The sequence below is a fragment of the Mycetomoellerius zeteki genome, unplaced genomic scaffold (genome assembly GCF_001594055.1).
Source record: "Mycetomoellerius zeteki isolate Tzet28-1 unplaced genomic scaffold, Tzet1.0 scaffold39, whole genome shotgun sequence".
In the NCBI taxonomy this organism is placed as follows: domain Eukaryota; kingdom Metazoa; phylum Arthropoda; class Insecta; order Hymenoptera; family Formicidae; genus Mycetomoellerius; species Mycetomoellerius zeteki.
This window is the reverse complement of record NW_017257381.1, coordinates 160,667-179,390: the sequence shown is the minus strand read 5'-3', so window position 1 is coordinate 179,390 and position 18,724 is coordinate 160,667. Positions and strand designations below refer to the sequence as shown.

Sequence of the window (18,724 nt, the reverse complement as noted above, 5' to 3'; positions counted from 1 at the left end):
CCATGCCAGTTCGGCCTCCTTATCTCTATTCTTCGTGAATGTTCCTTGCATTTAAAAACCGGATCACGCACTTTATTTTACAAGAGGCGAACATTGCGATTTGTTTAAACATTATAAACACCAGGAACCCGGATCGAAAGTTCTTTTCTGTTCGGTTCCGGTTACAGTTTAATAAAATATAAAATAAATGTTCCAATTTTGGTTTTGTGGAACAAGGAAACTTTATTAGCTATCATTTTCAATTTTTATTATAAATATTATTACTAGAACATTTTTAATATCGTGAGAGATAAATAGATTGATTGATTGAGCGTTTATTTTAATTCTAGAGCAAGCCCTCTAAGAACTATGCTTACATAATCGTAAGATGCATCAGTGATATTTAAAGAAAATAAAATAAAATAAACAAAAATAAGAATAAGAAATTAAAAAAAAAATAAAAATAAAAAATAGAAATATATAAATTGAAATAAAAAAATAAAAATAAGGAATAAAAATAAAAATAAAGAACGGAAATATATATAATTTGAAATTTAAATGTAAAAATATATGAGAGTTAGATTAATTGTTGTGCTATGAGTAGGCATACGTTATTAAGTTATTTTGAGCTCACTGACTCTGACCAGAGCATAGAGTATAGATTTGATTACATGATAAGTAAGCGCTAGTTATAAAAAATCTTGGATCCCAGTTTCGAGTAAATAAGACACTCTAACGCTCGGCGCGACGTAGCAGATGACAGAAGAGGGCATGCCTGAAAGAAGAGAGGGACTCCGATTCCCTGATCCCACTGGGAAGCGAGTTCCATGTCGACGATGCGGCATGGACAAAGCATTGGTAGGCTGATGTTCTGCAGTTGGGAACCGCGAGATCGAGGGGTGAGACACGAGATATGACGCGAGCTCTCTGACAGAATTTAAGTTTTTCGGCAAGATAGGGAGGAGTCCCTGTCTTAAGGATTGAGTACAGAAAACATCCGAATAGTCAAAACGAAATATCTCTTCTGTCATCCGCAGTAAGTCAGCCCAGTCGGCCGTAGTAATGAGAAATATGGTCGTCCTTACGCAGACTATATATAAAACGCACGCACGCGTTCAATAATCGCTTGATCCTGAGTCTCTGCTGGCTCGTCAAGTCCGTAAAAACCACCGAGCAGTAGTCAAAGAATGGAAATATCAGAGAGGACACCAGCCCAGTGCGTAACGGAATTGATAGGCTATATCTGTGATATTTTAACTGCCACAAGACACCATTAACTTTGCGGGATAGAGTTTTGACCTGTTCGGCCTAGTTCAGGGTACTGGTGATTGTGATACCAAAATCAATGACCTGATTCGAGAGTTCTATAGGAGCGTCGTTTAAATATAGCTCGATATTGCCTCTCGTATTGAGGTTGTGATGAAACGGGCAGTTCCAAATAAAATAGCTTTTGTTTTATTAGCATTAAGAGTTAGCCGATTACGTGACGCCCATCTCGCAATGGCAGTGACCCTCTCTGATGAGGGTCAAAGCCACCTCAAGGTTAGCTGGAGGGAAGTGCAGGTAGACTTGTAAGTCGTCTGTATATAGTATATGACTGCAGTACCGGAGAGTTTCGTGGGTCGTCAATGAATAGAGCGAAAAGTAAAGGCCCGAGCACCAAGTCCTGAGAAACGCCAGCCGAGACGGTCGCCCAATCCGAGCGACCCTCTGGCCCACGAATATACTGGGAACGATCAGTGAGATATGTTCTGAACCAGTCGATGACGGAATAGGATAGCCGAAAGATAGCCAGCTGGTTTAGTAGCAGGGTATGATTGACCGAATCGAAAGCCTTAGAAAAGTCGTACAGGATTAACATTGTGATTGATGGGTTATGTTGAAAACAAGATACAAACTTATAAGTATCAGATAAACTTTATTTGATTAGTCACAAGAAGAGAGTAATTCTCTCGATCGCAAGCGTCGTTTGTTGTTCTATTCTATCTCCTTCTACACGTAAGAGAGCGCATGCGCAATCCCGGTGTGATTCTATTGGTTTTCAGTATCGATCACTTTAGACACTCGATAGATCGATGTCTCAATGTGCGGCGTGCGATATTCAACAGTGACCATTATTCGGTCAATGGCGTGACGTATGTACATCGTCAGTGAGCTTGACGAGGGCTGTCTGCGTGCTGTTGCCGCGGTGAAAGCTCGTTTGGAGAGGATCGAGGAGATTATGATAGTGAAGGTGGGAAGAGAGCTGGTCAAATACAATGCGTTCGAGGACTTTTCGAGGAAAGGAAACAGAGAAGGGAGATAGGTAATCGGAAGGGATCGCTGGGCTCTTGGTTTTAGGTATGGGGATAACATAGGATGACTTCTATGCAGTAGAGAATAAAGAGTAGATGAGGGAGTGATTAAACTCCCTCATCTACTCAAGTCAAGGATAACAGGAAAGGATAATGGGTAGACTGTTCAGGATTAAGCGACGACTAATGTCATCGGGTCCTGAGGTGTTCGATGTGCAATGTAAGAGTGCGAAGCTAAGGATGTCGGGAGTTACGTATTCGAAGTAGAATGTTGAAGGATCTGATAGAGGAGAGGAGGAAGGAAGGGGGATGTATTTTACAGGAAGTGTATTTGAAGGATCTGGATAGGAGGGAAGGAGAGGGAGGAGGGAATGGAAAGGATTGAAAAGAGATGAAGAACTCGTTCAAATCATTAAGCGGGATATTAGGAGGCTGAGAGGCTTTCTGTTTGGCTAGGCCCAGGAACCGAAGCATCGACCAAAGCTGAGACGGGGAGGTGGTAGAGTTGAGTTGCTGCATTAAATAAGAGCTCTTGGCTATGTTGAGCCGGCGACTCACCTCATTGCGTAGGGTGCGATAGGCTTCCAGGTTGGTTGATGAAGGGTGTGACCGGAGAGCTCGCCTAGCAGAATCTCTTCTACGCATTAGGGACCGGATAGAATTATCGAGCTGGGGGCCTTCTAGCACGGAAGATTCGGAGCGGAGCATGAAGGTCGCAAGTATTGCAGAGATACTTGTTAAGTGTATTGACTTTAGTATCGACATTAGCGGAGAAGGTCACTGCCGGCCGTTTTTTATCCAGGTGCGATGCAGACGACTGTCTTTCACCGTCCGCCTCGCCTCCGCAAGCGAGAGTCGTGTGGCCGCCTGAAGCCTCTTATTCACCTGGTCGTCCCCAGTTCCGCCGAGATCTCAGAGTCAAGAAGAACACCCTTCGCCCTCTTGCATTCTATCCAGCTCTTACGGGGATCCCTGGAAGGCAATCTTACAATAAGGGGAGGAGGCGGTCGTCCCTCGCGGAAATCTTGAAACAGAAAACAATGCCGTACATGGCGGAGGGAACGCGGAGAGCCGAGGCAATGTCGGCAGCGACAGCGTGGACGTCCTCGCGCTCAACAACTCCGAAGAGAATCAGTTCATCACTGAGCCGGTCACGCTCAAGGGCCTCCAGCCACACTTCAATTTTGAAACCACGCTCACGTCCAGAGAGCGCCGACGGACCGGACCCTCGCTCCAGCGCACTGACGCGCTCGACGAGCCTGTTGATCCTGTAGCCTCTGGGTGACAGAGGAGAGATCATCGGTCCTTGCAGAAAGGCCGTCGAGAGAAGATGTGAAATGTTGCACACTGAGCTCAAGGTGGACAGCTGCGTTTTGATCGACGTCAGATCCAGCAGCTTTGTCTTTCATGTTAGTTAGAGTGGGTATAAAGAAAGTGAAGCCAATTAACCGAAAGTCACCATTTTACGACAAATAATTCCTCATCCTAATCTTTTCTTTTTCTAACGTCGTCTTCCTCTAACTAACAGTTAATCGTAAAATGGCGGAACCAATCAGGAAGGAGAACCAGGATTGGCTTCACTCTCTTTATAGCCACTCTAATGTTAGTGACCTTTTGAAGGAACGAAGTGATGAGAGTCCTAAGCGAGTTCGTCCCTGCCCCAGCGAAGCCCGCGGCCACTCCCACCGCTGGGTCGAGGTAATTGCCGAGAGCAGCACTCGAGAGATGTCTATACAGGCCGTATATCTTACATAAGAGACAGAGGCACGGAAACGTCGACTCCGACATCGACTTCATCGAGTACATTCAGGATACACTCTTCGTGGAAACCGTGCTTTGGGTTGCGTTCACAATGTAACGCATTTGCTGCTGCAATAAATCTTTTGCATATGCCACAGGAAAGCATCATTATTACTAGGCGTATTGAATTACTAGGCGTTCAGCGTTTAGAAACAGTCAGCGGTGACAGCTAGCAAAGCAAAATAAATAAACTGCTGAGTGCCGGATCACATTCACAAACGCTATCCCCGTATGCATGCGGTGACGCGTGACAGACGATAAACACCGTCCGGGAGTGCAGGCGCAGAAAGCAATCGGTACGGTGAATCTTAATCCCTGTTTGTCGAACTCCAAGATGCAAAAATACGATGGCTGACACCGGGGAATCCAATAACACTCACCAACACTACACCGAATCAAGCTTATTAGCCCTTGACAGATAGTCTGCAACTAAAGAGCTCCGAAGGACAGCGAGCAGCAGAAAATGCGAGAAAATATGAAACCATAAAATATACGTCTGTATATACTTACTCACACAGAGAGGAGAAAGAGAGAAAGAGAAAGCTTAGTAGGAGAGAGGCGTCAACTGATCACATGACTCTGAACAAAAATTATATTAAAACATTATTTTAAGCACATTTCTCTCGGACTTTCTTACAACTTATTTTATTTTTATAGACAGACTTCATTTATTACATAAAGTCTGCATACGTATTCTTGAATTTCATGACTTAGAATAAATCCTTGGTTGAACATCCTGGGACTCTATTCTTGAAAAGAAACGTATACGAAAAACTAGGAAAATACTATAGTATACGTAACGTATACTGTAGTATTTCCCTAGACTTTCGTATACGTTTCTTTTCAAGAATAAACCCCCAGGATTGAACATTGGTGATTTAAGCGAAGGAAGCAGAACAAAGATTAAGAACAAGGGTAAGAATTAAAGATTAAGAAAAGAACTAGATACCGAAAAAGAACTAAAAAAACCGTAAAATTTTATCGGTTCGGTTACAGTTTCGGTAGATATTATGAACTTTACAAAATTTGGGTACGGTTTCGATTTCGATTCATTAAACAAAAGGGTTCCGAAATGGTTTTCGATTCCGATTTCGGTTCGGTCTGGGTTCCTGATAAATACATTACAATGTGTATGCACTGAATCAATAATTGAAAATCGCGTCAATCCCTTGCCAACGAATCAACAAACTCAACACGTATGCGCACCATTGCGACCGCATCGCTGAAGCGGCAAAATTTAAAAACGGAACTTACTTTTTGATTAGCCCTCGTAATTTTAATCTCGATTCAACTAACTCTTCAATTAACTCTTCATCTCTTTTTAGTTAGAAATTAATGTTAGTTAGAAAATAATTTTAATTAGAAAAGAATGAAAAGTAAATTGTGTGAACCAAGATTAAAGTTAATCTACATTGGTAGAAACAGGCGTTAAATGTTTCAGGATTCGAGGTTTAATCGCGAAATTGACGCTTTAACGGGATACCGTACGCGTGCCTTACTGTGCATGCCTATTAAAGATTGCAATGGTGATGTAATCGGAGTGGCACAGGTGATCAACAAGCTTGGCGGCGAGGGACAATTTACTGTGCAGGATGAAAAAGTTTTCGCTGGTTATTTACAGTTCTGTGGTATCGGTTTAAGAAATGCTCAGCTTTACGAAAAGAGCCAATTGGAGGTGAAGAGAAATCAGGTAAATGTTAATTTGGTCGAACCGATCAAAATGACGACAAGAAGAATCTAATTCGTCTTAATATTAACATCAGGTTTTACTGGATTTGGCTAGAATGATTTTCGAAGAACAAAGTACGATAGAGCACATGGTTTTTAGAATTCTCACGCACACACAATCATTGATTCAATGCCAACGTGTTCAGGTAATTGACATAAGCGAACAAAGGAGCGCTGATTGGTGAAAAGCTGATTGTGGGGGGTAAAATTTATCCCCATCATCCGTTTCTAACCAATCAGCATTCGGTGTTAAAGCGCTGTTGTCTGTATGAGAATCCGGGCTTATAAGCATGGTATCCTTCCACCATTACAATGACTACGTTTACACCGTGCATTTAGGCCGCGACCTATACAATAGACGTCCTTGTTTGTCCTGTATATTAAACAAAGACATGTATCGTATAGGTCGCGTACTAAGCGCACGGTGTAAACGTAGCCAACGTCATGATTGTTTTCAGGTATTGCTCGTGCACAAAGCTTCAAAGGGAAGTTTCTCGCGCGTTTTTGATTTTGAAGCAAATGATCTCGCTGGCGAGGATTCCGATTCTCGCACTAGGTAAATCGAATTTGTAATTACGTCCAACTTTTTTCGATAAGTTTATTCTAGGTATTTAATTAAATCCTCTTATTACAGTCCTTTCGAGAGTAGATTTCCTATTAATGTTGGTATTACGGGTTACGTAGCAACTACCGGTGAAGTAAGTATCGCTCAATTAATATTAATTTCTTGTAAAGCATTAGCGCTCGAGACGATATAAAAGATTTTTCAGACTGTCAATATATTGAATGCTTATGAAGATCCGAGATTCGATCCATTGGTGGATGATGGTACCGGTTTTAGGCATCATACAATTCTTTGTATGGCTATCAAGAATTCATCCGGTCAAATAATTGGCGTCATTCAATTAATCAATAAATTCGACGATCTTCCTTTTACAAAGAACGATGAAAATTTTGTTGAAGCGTTTGCGATTTTCTGCGGAATGGGAATTCATAATACGCACATGTGAGTGTACTTGTGTATCTTGTCTATCTCGAATATTCGACTTGATTTATCGGATCTTCAGGTATGAAAAGGCTGTGATAGCAATGGCAAAACAAAGCGTCACTTTAGAAGTACTGAGTTACCATGCATCGGCATCGTTGGAGGACGCGCAAAGATTGAAGGTTGGTGTGCTTCAGCTGTATATTTCAGCTACATAATATTTAATATAATATTTAAACCATTAGTTAAATACGTTTATCATGTATTCTCTGTCTCAGAATTTAAGAGTCCCGTCATCAGCGCATTTTCAATTGCACGATTTCAAATTTGACGATATACATATGGAAGACGGCGACACTCTTATTGCGTGTCTCAGGATGTTCCTCGATTTGGACTTTGTTGAACGATTTCACATCGATTATGACGTACTTTGTCGTTGGTTGTTGAGCGTAAAGAAGAACTATCGGAACGTTACATATCATAATTGGCGGCATGCTTTTAACGTAGCCCAAATGATGTTTGCTATTTTGACGGTGAGCTTTTTTTTATCGATTGTAGTGTCGATTATAATTTGTGAAACGAGAATTGTAATCGCTACATCGTTTTTAGGCTACGCAATGGTGGAAAATCTTTGGTGAAATTGAATGCCTCGCACTCATCATTGCCTGTTTGTGTCATGATCTCGATCATCGTGGAACAAACAATTCTTTTCAAATTAAGTGAGCACTTATATTTACTTTCGCATTTATGAGAACTTGGCACTCGACATTTAAAAAAAGATTTTTTAATACGCATTAAATTAAGGTCGATTTATAATCGTTTGCATCATCTTTTTTTCATTTGTACTTTAAGGGATTCGAAATTATAAAGGATTGAAAAAAATGCTAGCAACTTTGAGATATTTTAAATCTGCAAGAGGACGCTGTTCCAAAATCATTTGTACACAGTTGTATCACTATAAAAAAAAGAAGATTATGCAAACAGGAATAATTTTCGAGCTTAATTTAATGTGTATTAAAAATTTTTTTTTCTTAATGTCGGATGCACCAGGTTCACATACATGCATTGATATCCTTTAAATTATTACGAATAGTTTTGTATCTATGAGATATTTCTTCGCTTTTTAGAGCTTCGTCACCGTTGGCACAGCTGTACTCAACTTCGACGATGGAACATCATCACTTTGATCAGTGTCTGATGATTTTGAGCAGCCAGGGTAATCAAATCCTATCAAATCTCTCGCCAGAAGAATATTCGCGCGTGGTAAAAGTTCTTGAAGAAGCGATACTTTCTACTGATCTGGCAGTTTACTTCAGAAAGCGTGGCGCTTTTCTTAATTTAGCACGCAGTGGTGGCTATAACTGGGCATTTGGTGATCATCGAGAGCTTCTACGCGGGATGTTGATGACAGTCTGTGATTTAGCCGCCATCACGAAGCCATGGGAGGTTGAAAAGAGGGTAGCCGAACTCGTTAGTAGCGAGTTTTTCGAACAGGGCGACATAGAAAGGCGGACACTCAATATTACACCTATTGTGAGTAGCATGAGTAGCAATTAGAGATGTGCGAATCAAATGCATTTTCAGGGTCGAATCGAATCGAATCTGTGACAACATGTTCGAAAACGAATCGAATCGAATCTAAAATCTTTACTCCGAATCGAATCGAATCGAATTCGAATTAAATTTTCACATACTCACAGCTAAAAAAACTTAAAAGCTGAAAAAAATTCATTTTGAATGTACAAGTATATCAAAAAGTTGATATTATGACATAGTATTAAAAACAATACTTTTTGGTAATACCTGCACGTTGAAAACGACTCATTTTCTCATTTATTTAAAGAGATTTGGACCGTCATTGAAAATACTTTATTATTTTTTAAATTAGAGACTTATATCTTCATATGCGTATAAATAAACAAATAATAATTGTGGTTATAATATATTGTTTTAAAGGAACTAATGACTATTCTGCACTGAGAGAAATGTTTAGTACATATAACCTTCCAACCATCCATTCTGTTGATATGTGATTAACAAAAACTTTTTTACTCTTTTATTTAAAAATTGTGTTGTCCTAATCAAAATTTTTGTTATTCTAACCAAATTTGTTGTTCTAATCAAAATTTTATTGTCGTAAATTTTGGTTAGGATAATACAATTTTTTAATGAAAAAATAAGAAAGTTTTTTGTTAGTTACACATCAACAAAATGAATGGTTATACGTACAAAACGTTTCTTTCAGTGTGTCGAAAAATTGTGCTAAATTAAATGTACCTTTATTACAGTTTCATTGGCTTAAACAAAATGAATAGTATTTTAAAAAATGAATAGCATTTTCTCCACAATGTAAGCCAATAAGCACACGCGCGCGCGCGCTTGCACGAAGATTGGTAAGCGAGTAAGTACTGATACAAGATTGGTCGTAGGAGATATAAGAAAAAGAGTCCCGCAAATGAAGCATACAAAATAGGCGAGTGATTTGAAATTTCGAACTTATCGGTTTCGAATCTCAGATTCGAAAACGAATCGAATCGAATCCACTGTGATCCACTAATTCGCACATCTCTAGTAGCAGTGAATATAATTTCTACATAATTAAAATATTCTTGAATGTACCTGTGTCTGTATTGTAGGACATTATGAATCGAGAGAAAGAGGATCAACTACCAATGATGCAAGTTGGTTTCATTGATTCAATCTGTCTACCTATCTATGAGGTACGTACAGCATGACAAGAAACAATGATTACTCCTTCTTATAAAACTTCTAAATCACTTTTTCGTATCTGTGCTGGGCAGGCGTTCGCCCATCTGTCGGACAAACTTGTGCCACTCGTCGACGGAGTCAGTATAAATAAGCAACATTGGTTGGAGATTGCTGAAAGCAAATGCCAAATGGAGACTTGCACGAATCATGATAGGACACTATCGACATCGGCGTCCGACAATGAGGAGACCAGCGAGCAGGCGGATCAGTAGTTATTATGATGATGTCACTGGCTATTAAAATTCGATGTACCAAACACAACGACCATCCGTCAGTTGATAGAAAAAGAGATATGGAATGTAGTTTTTACTATCCGTTTTTACACAGACCGTTTTCCGTGATTTATTTTCCTTGTTTCAATTATCACGGTTTATATTCTACGCGAATATGAATGGATAATCCGTTCGGTTTTATTGGATTGTGTGTTAATTTCTGTCAATTTCTTCATATCTGCTGATCAAATAGACCGTATACGAACTTCCTCTCATTGCAATGTATATTTTAATTAAAATTATTTTATAAATTCGACATATAGCAAGTTGAAGAAGCTAAATATCTTGCGAAATATGATGAGAAAGATCTTTGCTCTCTCTCTCTCTCTCTCTCTCTCTCTCTCTCTCTTTTTTTTTTCCCTCCTCTCTCGGTCTATTTTATATATTCTGTTAATCCTTCCTCTTGTTTGCCTATTTATTTATCCTTCTAGATACTAAATCGATCAATTTCTATATGCTACTACTGTACCTGATTGTATTGTATATATGTTTGCTATGACATAAATCTCTTCGATGTAGAGAGAGAATAAAGATGGAAGTATGATTCTCTAAAATGATACAATAGTTTTCGACAATAGCTCGAAGGACACAACCAAAATAGCGTCTATATGAGCAATTAGATTACATACATTTATATACCAAAGTGTAAATTTATATATCGAGATTTATATATTGTGACTATCAGATAACCGGTAAAATAACAATGCGTCTGTGACATTAATTAATTGTTGATCAACCGCAGCAAACATAGTACATGTCTAGCTTCTCAGTTGCTTTGTTTTCTGTTACAAAATTATTTTGAATTTCTCGATTCGATCTCGAACGCTTCTCCCCATAGCCGTTTTCGTCTTCGTGTGGAGCTGTTATAATGCTAGAAACAGATAATACAAAAATTATAAACGTTTAATAACAACGAATATTTACATCATCTTTGTTATGCTCTAATAGTTTCTGCACATTGGACGCAGAAACGCTTACCGCGCAGCAAAATATTGGGTTGGAGAAAAAGTTTTGCAAAATTTTATTATGAGTTTTGATATATTTGTTGCGAAAATTTCTACTATCTAACGTGAAAGCTTAAAGTTTTTCCTAAAAGTTCGTTTTTAAAAAAATGTTCCTACGATTTTTTGTTACCAAGTTACACGCGGATTAAGTAAAAGAGCATTCTGATTTTACTGATTGCTCATAACTCCATTAAAAATCATTATACCGTAATTAATAAAACAGATTCTTAAAGCTGAAACGTTGCTCTATCAAATGGTGTAATTGCAAATTTAAAAAAAATAAAATATATGTACATTTGAGATAAAAATGTGATATTACTGTCTTTTTTTCCATTATGCAATGGTTATAAGGATAGTAATATCACATTTTTAACTCAAATTTCTATATATTTTACGTTTAAAAAATTAGTATGACACTATTCGATAGAGCAACGTTTCAACTTTAAGAATCTATTTTCTTAGTTGCAGTACGGTGATTTTTAACGGAGTTATGAGTAATCACAGTTAGAATGCTCCTTTTTATTTTACTTAACTCGCGAATAACTCAAGAATAAGAAATCAGAAACATTTAAAAAAAAAAACGATTTTGTAAGGAAAACTCAAAACTTTTACGATATAGATAATCGAAAATTTTCGCAAATTTTTTTGACATGTGACAGACCCACAAAGTGAAAAGAAAAATTTCCTTTTTTTTCAGCTCGTAGTTTTCTATATATAAAAATTACAAAACTCACATAGATTCAAAAAATATAGTAATCATTCGAAAGTATAGACTTCAAGGGATAACACCTATGTAATCGGTTGTAAATAAGGTCTACGTTTGGGAATTTTTTTTGTTTAATGAATCGTGCTATTAAAAAATGAGTTTTATAACTTTATTAAGCACATAAAAAAGTACAAAAAATAATTTTTTCAAAATTTTATTTATCAAAATGACGGATCTGCAGCAGCGTGATGGAGACAGTCGAAATAGCATGGTGTTCCGCGGCTGGTAGCACAAATGTCGTAATTTTTTATTTAGAACAAAAAAGCAAATATTTTTATTTTCTTTACTTAAATATCTACAGAAATACGTAGCTATTTTTGAAAATATTGGTTTTCGACAAAATGGCGGAAGTACAAACAAAAAGTTCCATTTTCGTCAAAAAATAATCGAGTAAAATCAACTGTAACTCAAAAAATTTGTAACTTATCAAAAAAATTCTACGTATTTCTTTAGAAAATGTGATTTGTTAAATACTGTTAAAATTTGAAATAAATAGGTTAAAAATTGTTTGAGTTCTACTGCTAGCCAACTTAAAAAATACTGTTTTGAGAAAAACGCGTTTAAAGTTTTGAATGTGAGTGCTTTTAAGTTAACAATTGAGAGAGAATTTTTAGAGGCCTTTAACTTTCGAATATAAAATTATGTATCGCAATAAAACCATTTGCACTTCATTTTTGAGACCCTAAAGTGTATTTTAAAAGGAAAAAAATCGTTTTTTTGAAAATTTTACATAGATGTTACCCCTTAAGGGTAGAGATTCTTTAATCAGAGACTGGCCATAAGGATTTCGTCAAATTTCTCCAAGAGAGAAAGGAGTATAGGCTATCTTACTCTTCCACCAATAGCGGTGTGTATGCATGATGTATACACACCGCTATTGGTGGAACAGTAAGATAGCCTATACTCCTTTCTCGCTTGGAGAAATTTGACGAAATCCTTATGACCAGTCTCTGATTAAAGGGTCTCTACTTAAGGGGATTCTAAAGCGAAGCTCGAACTCCGACAAAGTCACTAGATGTCGCTGTTTTCCCAGCGTATCGACATGTCTTTATATACTACCACATCAATATCTCACGCAACCTATGATACATTTAGTCGCATATTCGTGTCAATTTTCGTATAACAAATTCGTCGCGATAAAGCGTCTAAGTCTAATTCTAAGAACTCGACGTTATTTGTTCCTGCAAATTACGTGTTTGTGGATCACTATTTTGTAAGTATAGGTTGGAAAACTTTCGTATCAAGCAAATGTTGTCACGACTTGACAGTTTGAAACGCCATGTTACACTAAGAAATGGTAAAAAATATATCAATTTCGAAATTTTTGGTTGTTCTCGGCATAAACTCCACCTCACAAACACGTATTAATGCGTAACTTTAATCCTGGAAAAGGATTTTCGAGAGAATCTGTGAAAGAGAAAAAAAGTATTTTTTATACAAAAATTATATGATTTAGTCGGTAATATAGGCGGCTTTAGGATCCCCTTAAACCTTTTTTTTTATTTAAATTTTGATCATTTGTAACGAAAATATTGTATATATAATTTTGAGCTAACAAAATATCGCAGAACTTTTCCTCCAACCCATCTAACGCAGTAGCCAATAAGCTACAGCCCCTGACATGTTCATTGGTTATCTCGTCGCATTTTGCCACGCGGCAAGCGTTTTCGCGTCCGGTGTGCAGAAGCCATTGAACTCACAGTAAAATAGACTATACATATATCCTATATGTACGGACAAATAATAAGATTTAAATTCTTCTTTCGCGTGTTCTACCGTTTTTCTAATCTTTGTTATGTAATATTTAATGTCATAGAACATACTTTAAACCTACCATCGCAGACATTTGTCCATTACCTGATAATGAAAAACATGCATATCGTTAGATTGTTATCACGGAAGGGGATAGCCCTCATCCGGTGTCATATCATACGTGGAAAGTGAAATTGCAGGCACGTATGGATGAATAATAAGAAGGATTCAATTCCGCGTGATACGCGTACCATGGCTCTGGGGGAAAACGAAGACAGTCTAGACATTTAGTTATCGCAATGTGATCGTTACTTATAATCATATAGTATGTGATTTCCTATATGTTCCTTCAATTCTGTAATCTTTAAAATGATTTTTTCTTTTTTTTTTTTTACTTTAATAATGTCCAAATCCATGCTTGATATATGATATATGCTTGATCCTGTGCGTTCTCCTGGCGAAAATAAAAAACGTAGTTTAAATTGAATGTAAAAGGTGAGTAACAGAGGCATAAACAACGAAGTTTCTAATAGGTGAGACAATAAAACGTAAAAGAGTTTACGGTTCTGTTACTCTCGCTTTATATTCGACTTACATGTCAATTTTTATTTTCGCCTCTGCCTAATGAGAATGATAAGACACGGGATAAAGAAAAATGTAATAAGTGTGATAAAATTTTTTTGTGTGCGTGTAATTCGGCGCGGATGTATGCTCGAAAGAGGAGAAAGCGACAACAGCTAATATATATTGTACAGTAATTTTTGTGTAAATTATATTGCGAAATGACGTTTACGTCGAATTATTACGGTAAGGATTATAGCGCGAGTCATATACGTGTACTGTCATATATATACATACACATATATATATATGTATATTCTATAAACATATGTATATATATGTCTATAGATTATAGACACATATAGGGTGGCTCATGTAAAGTGTTACAAGCTATTATCTCTGAAAGTGTGTGTCAAATGACTAATACGTTCAGACAAAAGTTTTATGACTTTGAGGAGAGATAAGATGGTACCATTTGTTTGACCTTGGATAGCGTTATCAAAGTGAGAGCAAGGCCACTTTGAATTTTTTAAATGGGACCCTCCATTTTTTATTACATATTCTTGTAGCTTACCTTGAGAGCTTTCCAAAACACTATAATTAAGTTCATTTTCATTAAGTACTTTTCGAGATATGAGGCTCGAAGGTTACAATACTCGAAAAATATTTAATGAAAAAATATTTTATTATAGTGTTTTGAAAAGCTCTCGAGGTAAGCTACAAGAAAATGTAATAAAAATGGAGGTTCCATTTAAAAAATTTAAAGTAGCCTTGCTGTCACTTTGACAACGCTACCCAAGGTCAAACAAATGATACCATCTTATGCTCTCCTCAAAGTCATAAAACTTTTGTCTGAACGTATTAGTCATTTGACACACACTTTCAGAGATAATAGCTTGTAACACTTTACAAGGGCGACCTTATATATAGGGGAAGTTCGGGTAGTCTCGGACGGCGGGCATCCCCGGACATCCGAATTTTTCAGCGAATTTCTGAGTCAAAAACAAATACAAAGCACGAAATTCGTTGTAGACGTTTATAGTTTCGACATGATACTTTGTTTTTGTTTTTGACTCAGAAATTCGCTGAAAAATTCGAATGTCCGGGGATGCCCGCCGTCCAAGGCTATCCGAACTTCCCCTATGTATGTATATAGTATATCGTATATATGTAGAATACATATATATAGAATATATGTCTATAGAATATACATGTACATACATATATATATATATTCTATAAACAATATCTAATATATTACGATAAAAATAAATTATCATATGAATGTGCATAACGTGTTTCATCGCGTTTCCTTGAATTCATCCTCATTCGTCCGCGATCGTATTATCTAATCACATATTATTAGAAGAAGAAAGCATTTGTTTGTGGATCGTTAATTGCGATTAAAAATGACGGCCTGGAACGCGCCTTCTGATCTATAGTTGACTAATTGCGCTCGATCACGTGAATCGACTGCTGACATAATTTCGCAACATTGTATGACTAAGGCCTTGATTGTCGCGACTTGATGCATGCCAGATGCGTGCCGGAAAGATCGGGCCAAAGCGTACTATAAACTTGAACACGTACAGCGTAAAAATCTCGCCTTGTCGGTATTTTCCGTTAATTTAATTTTATTTATTTTGTTTACGGTATGTCGTGTTTTTTGCATCGCGATATCATGTGCACCAGACTTTTTCATTTTTATTTACGCACTATTGTCGCAACATCGGATTGGATTTCGTAAAAAAAAAGTCATCGGCAAGGGGAAATTATTACCTCTATTGTTGTTACATGATCTCGTAACTTTACACAACAGATAAAACGACATCATTGCCGATGTTGACAAGTTTATCGTAGACTTGCATATGTGTGAGTTGACTTATTGGCTCTCCATTCACGCAGATCACTACGTCCCCCGCTTGCAAACCAGCTATATGGGCCAGACTTCCGATTGTCACCTTGTCGAACAAACGTGTTTAATAAGAACGGTAAAATGGAAAAAGAAACATAGATAATTTTAATATCATTTCATTCGAAAATTATTATTCAAATGTCTTTCGTGGCAATTAACGTGATTAAGCCAAAATCAGACTACGCATTGAAGATTGAGAATGAAGATTAAAAATTGAAATTTGATCACAACACACACAATGAGAATAAAGAAATTTTAACTCTTTTGGTTTTAATAATTGATCAAGTTTCAATCTTTCAGTCTCAATCTTTAATGCGTAATCTGATACCGGCCTTAGACGTTTTAAGACTTTAATTAAGGAGTACATCGAAAAAAGAATCATAAGTAATTTTGTATTGTTGAGTATCTATTTAGTCATAAAATTCAAATATTAATAAATTGTGTCTTACTCTGACGACGGTCAAAGGAAAAGTAAAGTCCACGCCTCCGGAGAGTCGAAAACCCCACGGTTGATTATTACATCGCGACAGTTTAATGTCGGTGGTGATGATGGTATTCTCCATGGAAAATTTAGCACAATGTATCGTTTTGCCTGAAAGTAGACTTTGCACACATATTTACCGATTATTTGCAAAATTGCTACCATTTTTTTTGTAAATCGAATGATGTAATCATAGATTTTGATCTTAGAGATCTATAAAGCTAAATCTGTCTATTTTATGCTCACCACGACAATCTTGTCACTCAAATCGGCCAATCGCCCACGACAAATCAACACGTTTGAGATCGAGTACGAGTAACAATCAAGGATCACTGATCGTCTTTGGTTTCTGCATCGCGGCGTGATTCGAATTTCGTTTCTTCACTGCAGAGAGAGAGAGAGAGAGAGAGAGAGAGAGAGAGAGAGAGAGAGAGAGAGAGAGAGAGAGAGAGAGAGAGATATGTAACTAGATTAGAGAGCTTAATTTATTATGAGCTCTAGAATGGCTTTCAAGCGTTAAAAGAACATTGAGTTAAAGAGTATATATTTATCATTAGTTGAAAGCATATAAATACACACAATATAACATAATTTAATTTAATTATCAATTATAATTATGCAAGCAAAAAAAGAAGAGAGGGGATGGATGGAAGGAGGGAGAGGAGGGGGGGGAGAGAGAGAGAGAGAGAGAGAGAGAGAGAGTTGCGCCCGCGCTGAGTACTATTTTCAATACGACAATGGGGATGACATGCGCAAGAGTTGCGTCCACAGTTTCACACGGCGGATACGCGCCAGATGAATCGAGGAGACCGCAGAACGATCGAAATCCTCGTCGAAGATCAACAAGAAAATTAACGTATTGATTAATTGATCTCCTCTTGATCAAGTTGACCATCCTTGAGCCCAGTTCATCTCAGCGTCGATTCTTCATACGATCGGTTGTTTTCCCTTGCGCCATACCACGAATGTATCAGGGCGAGGGCGACGAACATTTGATTTCGCGCGAAGGGCGCACGCCCCGACGACGAGGTGACCCCCGACCCCGACCCCGACTCCGGCACCGATCCCGGCGATACAGCTGAGTCCTCGCCGTGTCACGAGCGAATCCAGTCATTCAGATTTCGCTCTTCTTGAGAAGGACCTTCGTAGACTCGCGTACCCTGTATCTTGTACTTCATGGATCCTATCGTACGCGCTACCGAGACCGCCGCGCTGACGCTGATAAACCGCATGCATTTCGTCTGACTCATCGATAGTCGTTCCTTCGGATCTCCCGCTTCACGCATCCTACTACGCGAAAAGCAAGGTGCGTTAAATGCCAAGGGTAAGTGGGGCAATTATCCTATTCACTGGATACGATTTGCGTTCCAACGTATCCGCAATTCGGTATTTTTTTTGTCTCTGTCATTTGCTTTTGTCGCTTTGTTGCGACGTTTTCATTTTTTCGGCCGTTTTGAATTATTTAATAAATTATACTCGCAGATGAGAAGGTACATTTTTGAAAATATTACGCTTTAAAACTGTGCATGAACCTCCTCTTTCGGTACGCCATGAAATATCTTACTCACGCGTATTTTGTATGCACACACTTTCTCACATTGGTTTCACTTGTTTTTTTCTACGCACTTTTTGACACTTCATATTTCGCAACGAAAAATTTGGCAAAGTGATAAACTCATGATCTTTGTACGGTTTCTCACAATCAGTAACGTTCGTCATGTACTTTTTGCAGAATACTATTATATATAGGAGGTAAAAAACAGCAAACAAATCGGTGTATTTTGAACTTTAAAATTTTATACATACATACTCCTACATACATGTGCATATATAAAAATTGTCAATATTCATGTTTATCTATTCTTCGAAAAAAAGTGTCATTTATAGTCGGCGCCATAATAGCTAGCTCCGATAAATTACAAATGTGCATGTAATGCATGTGTATGTGCATATGATGAACATGCATAAGCATTATTTTATTAATATTTCAGTGGAGTGTCGTGGTTCTGGTGAATGGATCTGATATTTACTGCTCACGACTAGCTTCGACTCGTTACGTACAAATACGCTTTTGTGCAATCTCTTCGCGTAAGTTTCACAGCTTTATTGCTGTATGAAATAAGAAACTTATCTTTCAAACGATGTTTGTAATTCGTGTCAGGATTTAGAATATAATTCCATTCATGGTTCTTTGTATCGTATAATAATATAAAAAAGCATTTGAAGAATCGAAATATTTTACACACACAACGCGCGCTCGCGCGCATACACACGCGTACACACACACACACACACACACACGCGCGCACACATATAGTACATATTCTCAAAAAATATGGATCGCTGTTTCGGTATAGTGTGTCACATTTTTTGCGGAAGAGTATATAAAATGTGTATATAAATATACAATATATATAT

The 18,724-nt window shown here is 37.6% G+C and overlaps 3 protein-coding genes across 6 annotated transcripts in view; 2 read left to right on the top strand and 1 right to left on the bottom strand.

Moving 5' to 3' along the window:
* Nucleotides 1–10,170, top strand: part of LOC108726159 (dual 3',5'-cyclic-AMP and -GMP phosphodiesterase 11) — a 64,177-nt gene extending 54,007 nt beyond the window's left edge. For all 3 annotated transcript variants that reach the window (XM_018453567.1, XM_018453568.1, XM_018453566.1), the window contains 11 exons: nt 5,515–5,763; nt 5,837–5,947; nt 6,260–6,357; nt 6,436–6,499; nt 6,572–6,807; nt 6,869–6,968; nt 7,065–7,319; nt 7,396–7,505; nt 7,914–8,319; nt 9,423–9,506; nt 9,588–10,170. In XM_018453567.1, the coding sequence (XP_018309069.1) occupies nt 5,515–5,763; nt 5,837–5,947; nt 6,260–6,357; nt 6,436–6,499; nt 6,572–6,807; nt 6,869–6,968; nt 7,065–7,319; nt 7,396–7,505; nt 7,914–8,319; nt 9,423–9,506; nt 9,588–9,767 (1,893 nt within the window). In that variant the 3' untranslated portion in view covers nt 9,768–10,170. The remainder of the gene's footprint in view (nt 1–5,514; nt 5,764–5,836; nt 5,948–6,259; nt 6,358–6,435; nt 6,500–6,571; nt 6,808–6,868; nt 6,969–7,064; nt 7,320–7,395; nt 7,506–7,913; nt 8,320–9,422; nt 9,507–9,587) is intronic.
* Nucleotides 10,171–15,213: 5,043 nt separating this feature from the next.
* LOC108726160 (PDZ and LIM domain protein 4) lies at nt 15,214–16,670 on the bottom strand. The gene is made up of 3 exons (XM_018453569.1): nt 16,553–16,670; nt 16,275–16,428; nt 15,214–15,871 (listed from the first exon to the last, which is right to left on the bottom strand). The coding sequence occupies exons 2-3, from the start codon at nt 16,386–16,388 to the stop codon at nt 15,719–15,721; spliced, it is 267 nt and encodes an 88-aa protein (XP_018309071.1). The 5' UTR covers nt 16,389–16,428; nt 16,553–16,670; the 3' UTR covers nt 15,214–15,718.
* Nucleotides 16,671–17,598: 928 nt separating this feature from the next.
* LOC108726168 (probable G-protein coupled receptor CG31760) overlaps nt 17,599–18,724 on the top strand; it is a 38,182-nt gene continuing 37,056 nt past the window's right edge. The window contains exon 1 of one of the 2 annotated variants that reach the window (XM_018453585.1): nt 17,599–17,630. The gene's annotated coding sequence lies outside the window, so the exon portion shown is untranslated. Of the gene's footprint in view, nt 17,631–18,358; nt 18,395–18,724 lie in introns of those variants that run through there. The other variant, XM_018453584.1, reaches the window with a different exon arrangement.

Bases quoted from the DNA above. Each gene is read 5' to 3' on its own strand.
- LOC108726160 (XM_018453569.1), bottom strand. From the start codon at position 16,388: ATGGAGAATACCATCATCACCACCGACATTAAACTGTCGCGATGTAAT. The intron at 15,872-16,274 runs GTAAGACACAAT...TTGTTCGACAAG, and splicing joins TTCCTTTGACCGTCGTCAGA to GTGACAATCGGAAGTCTGGC.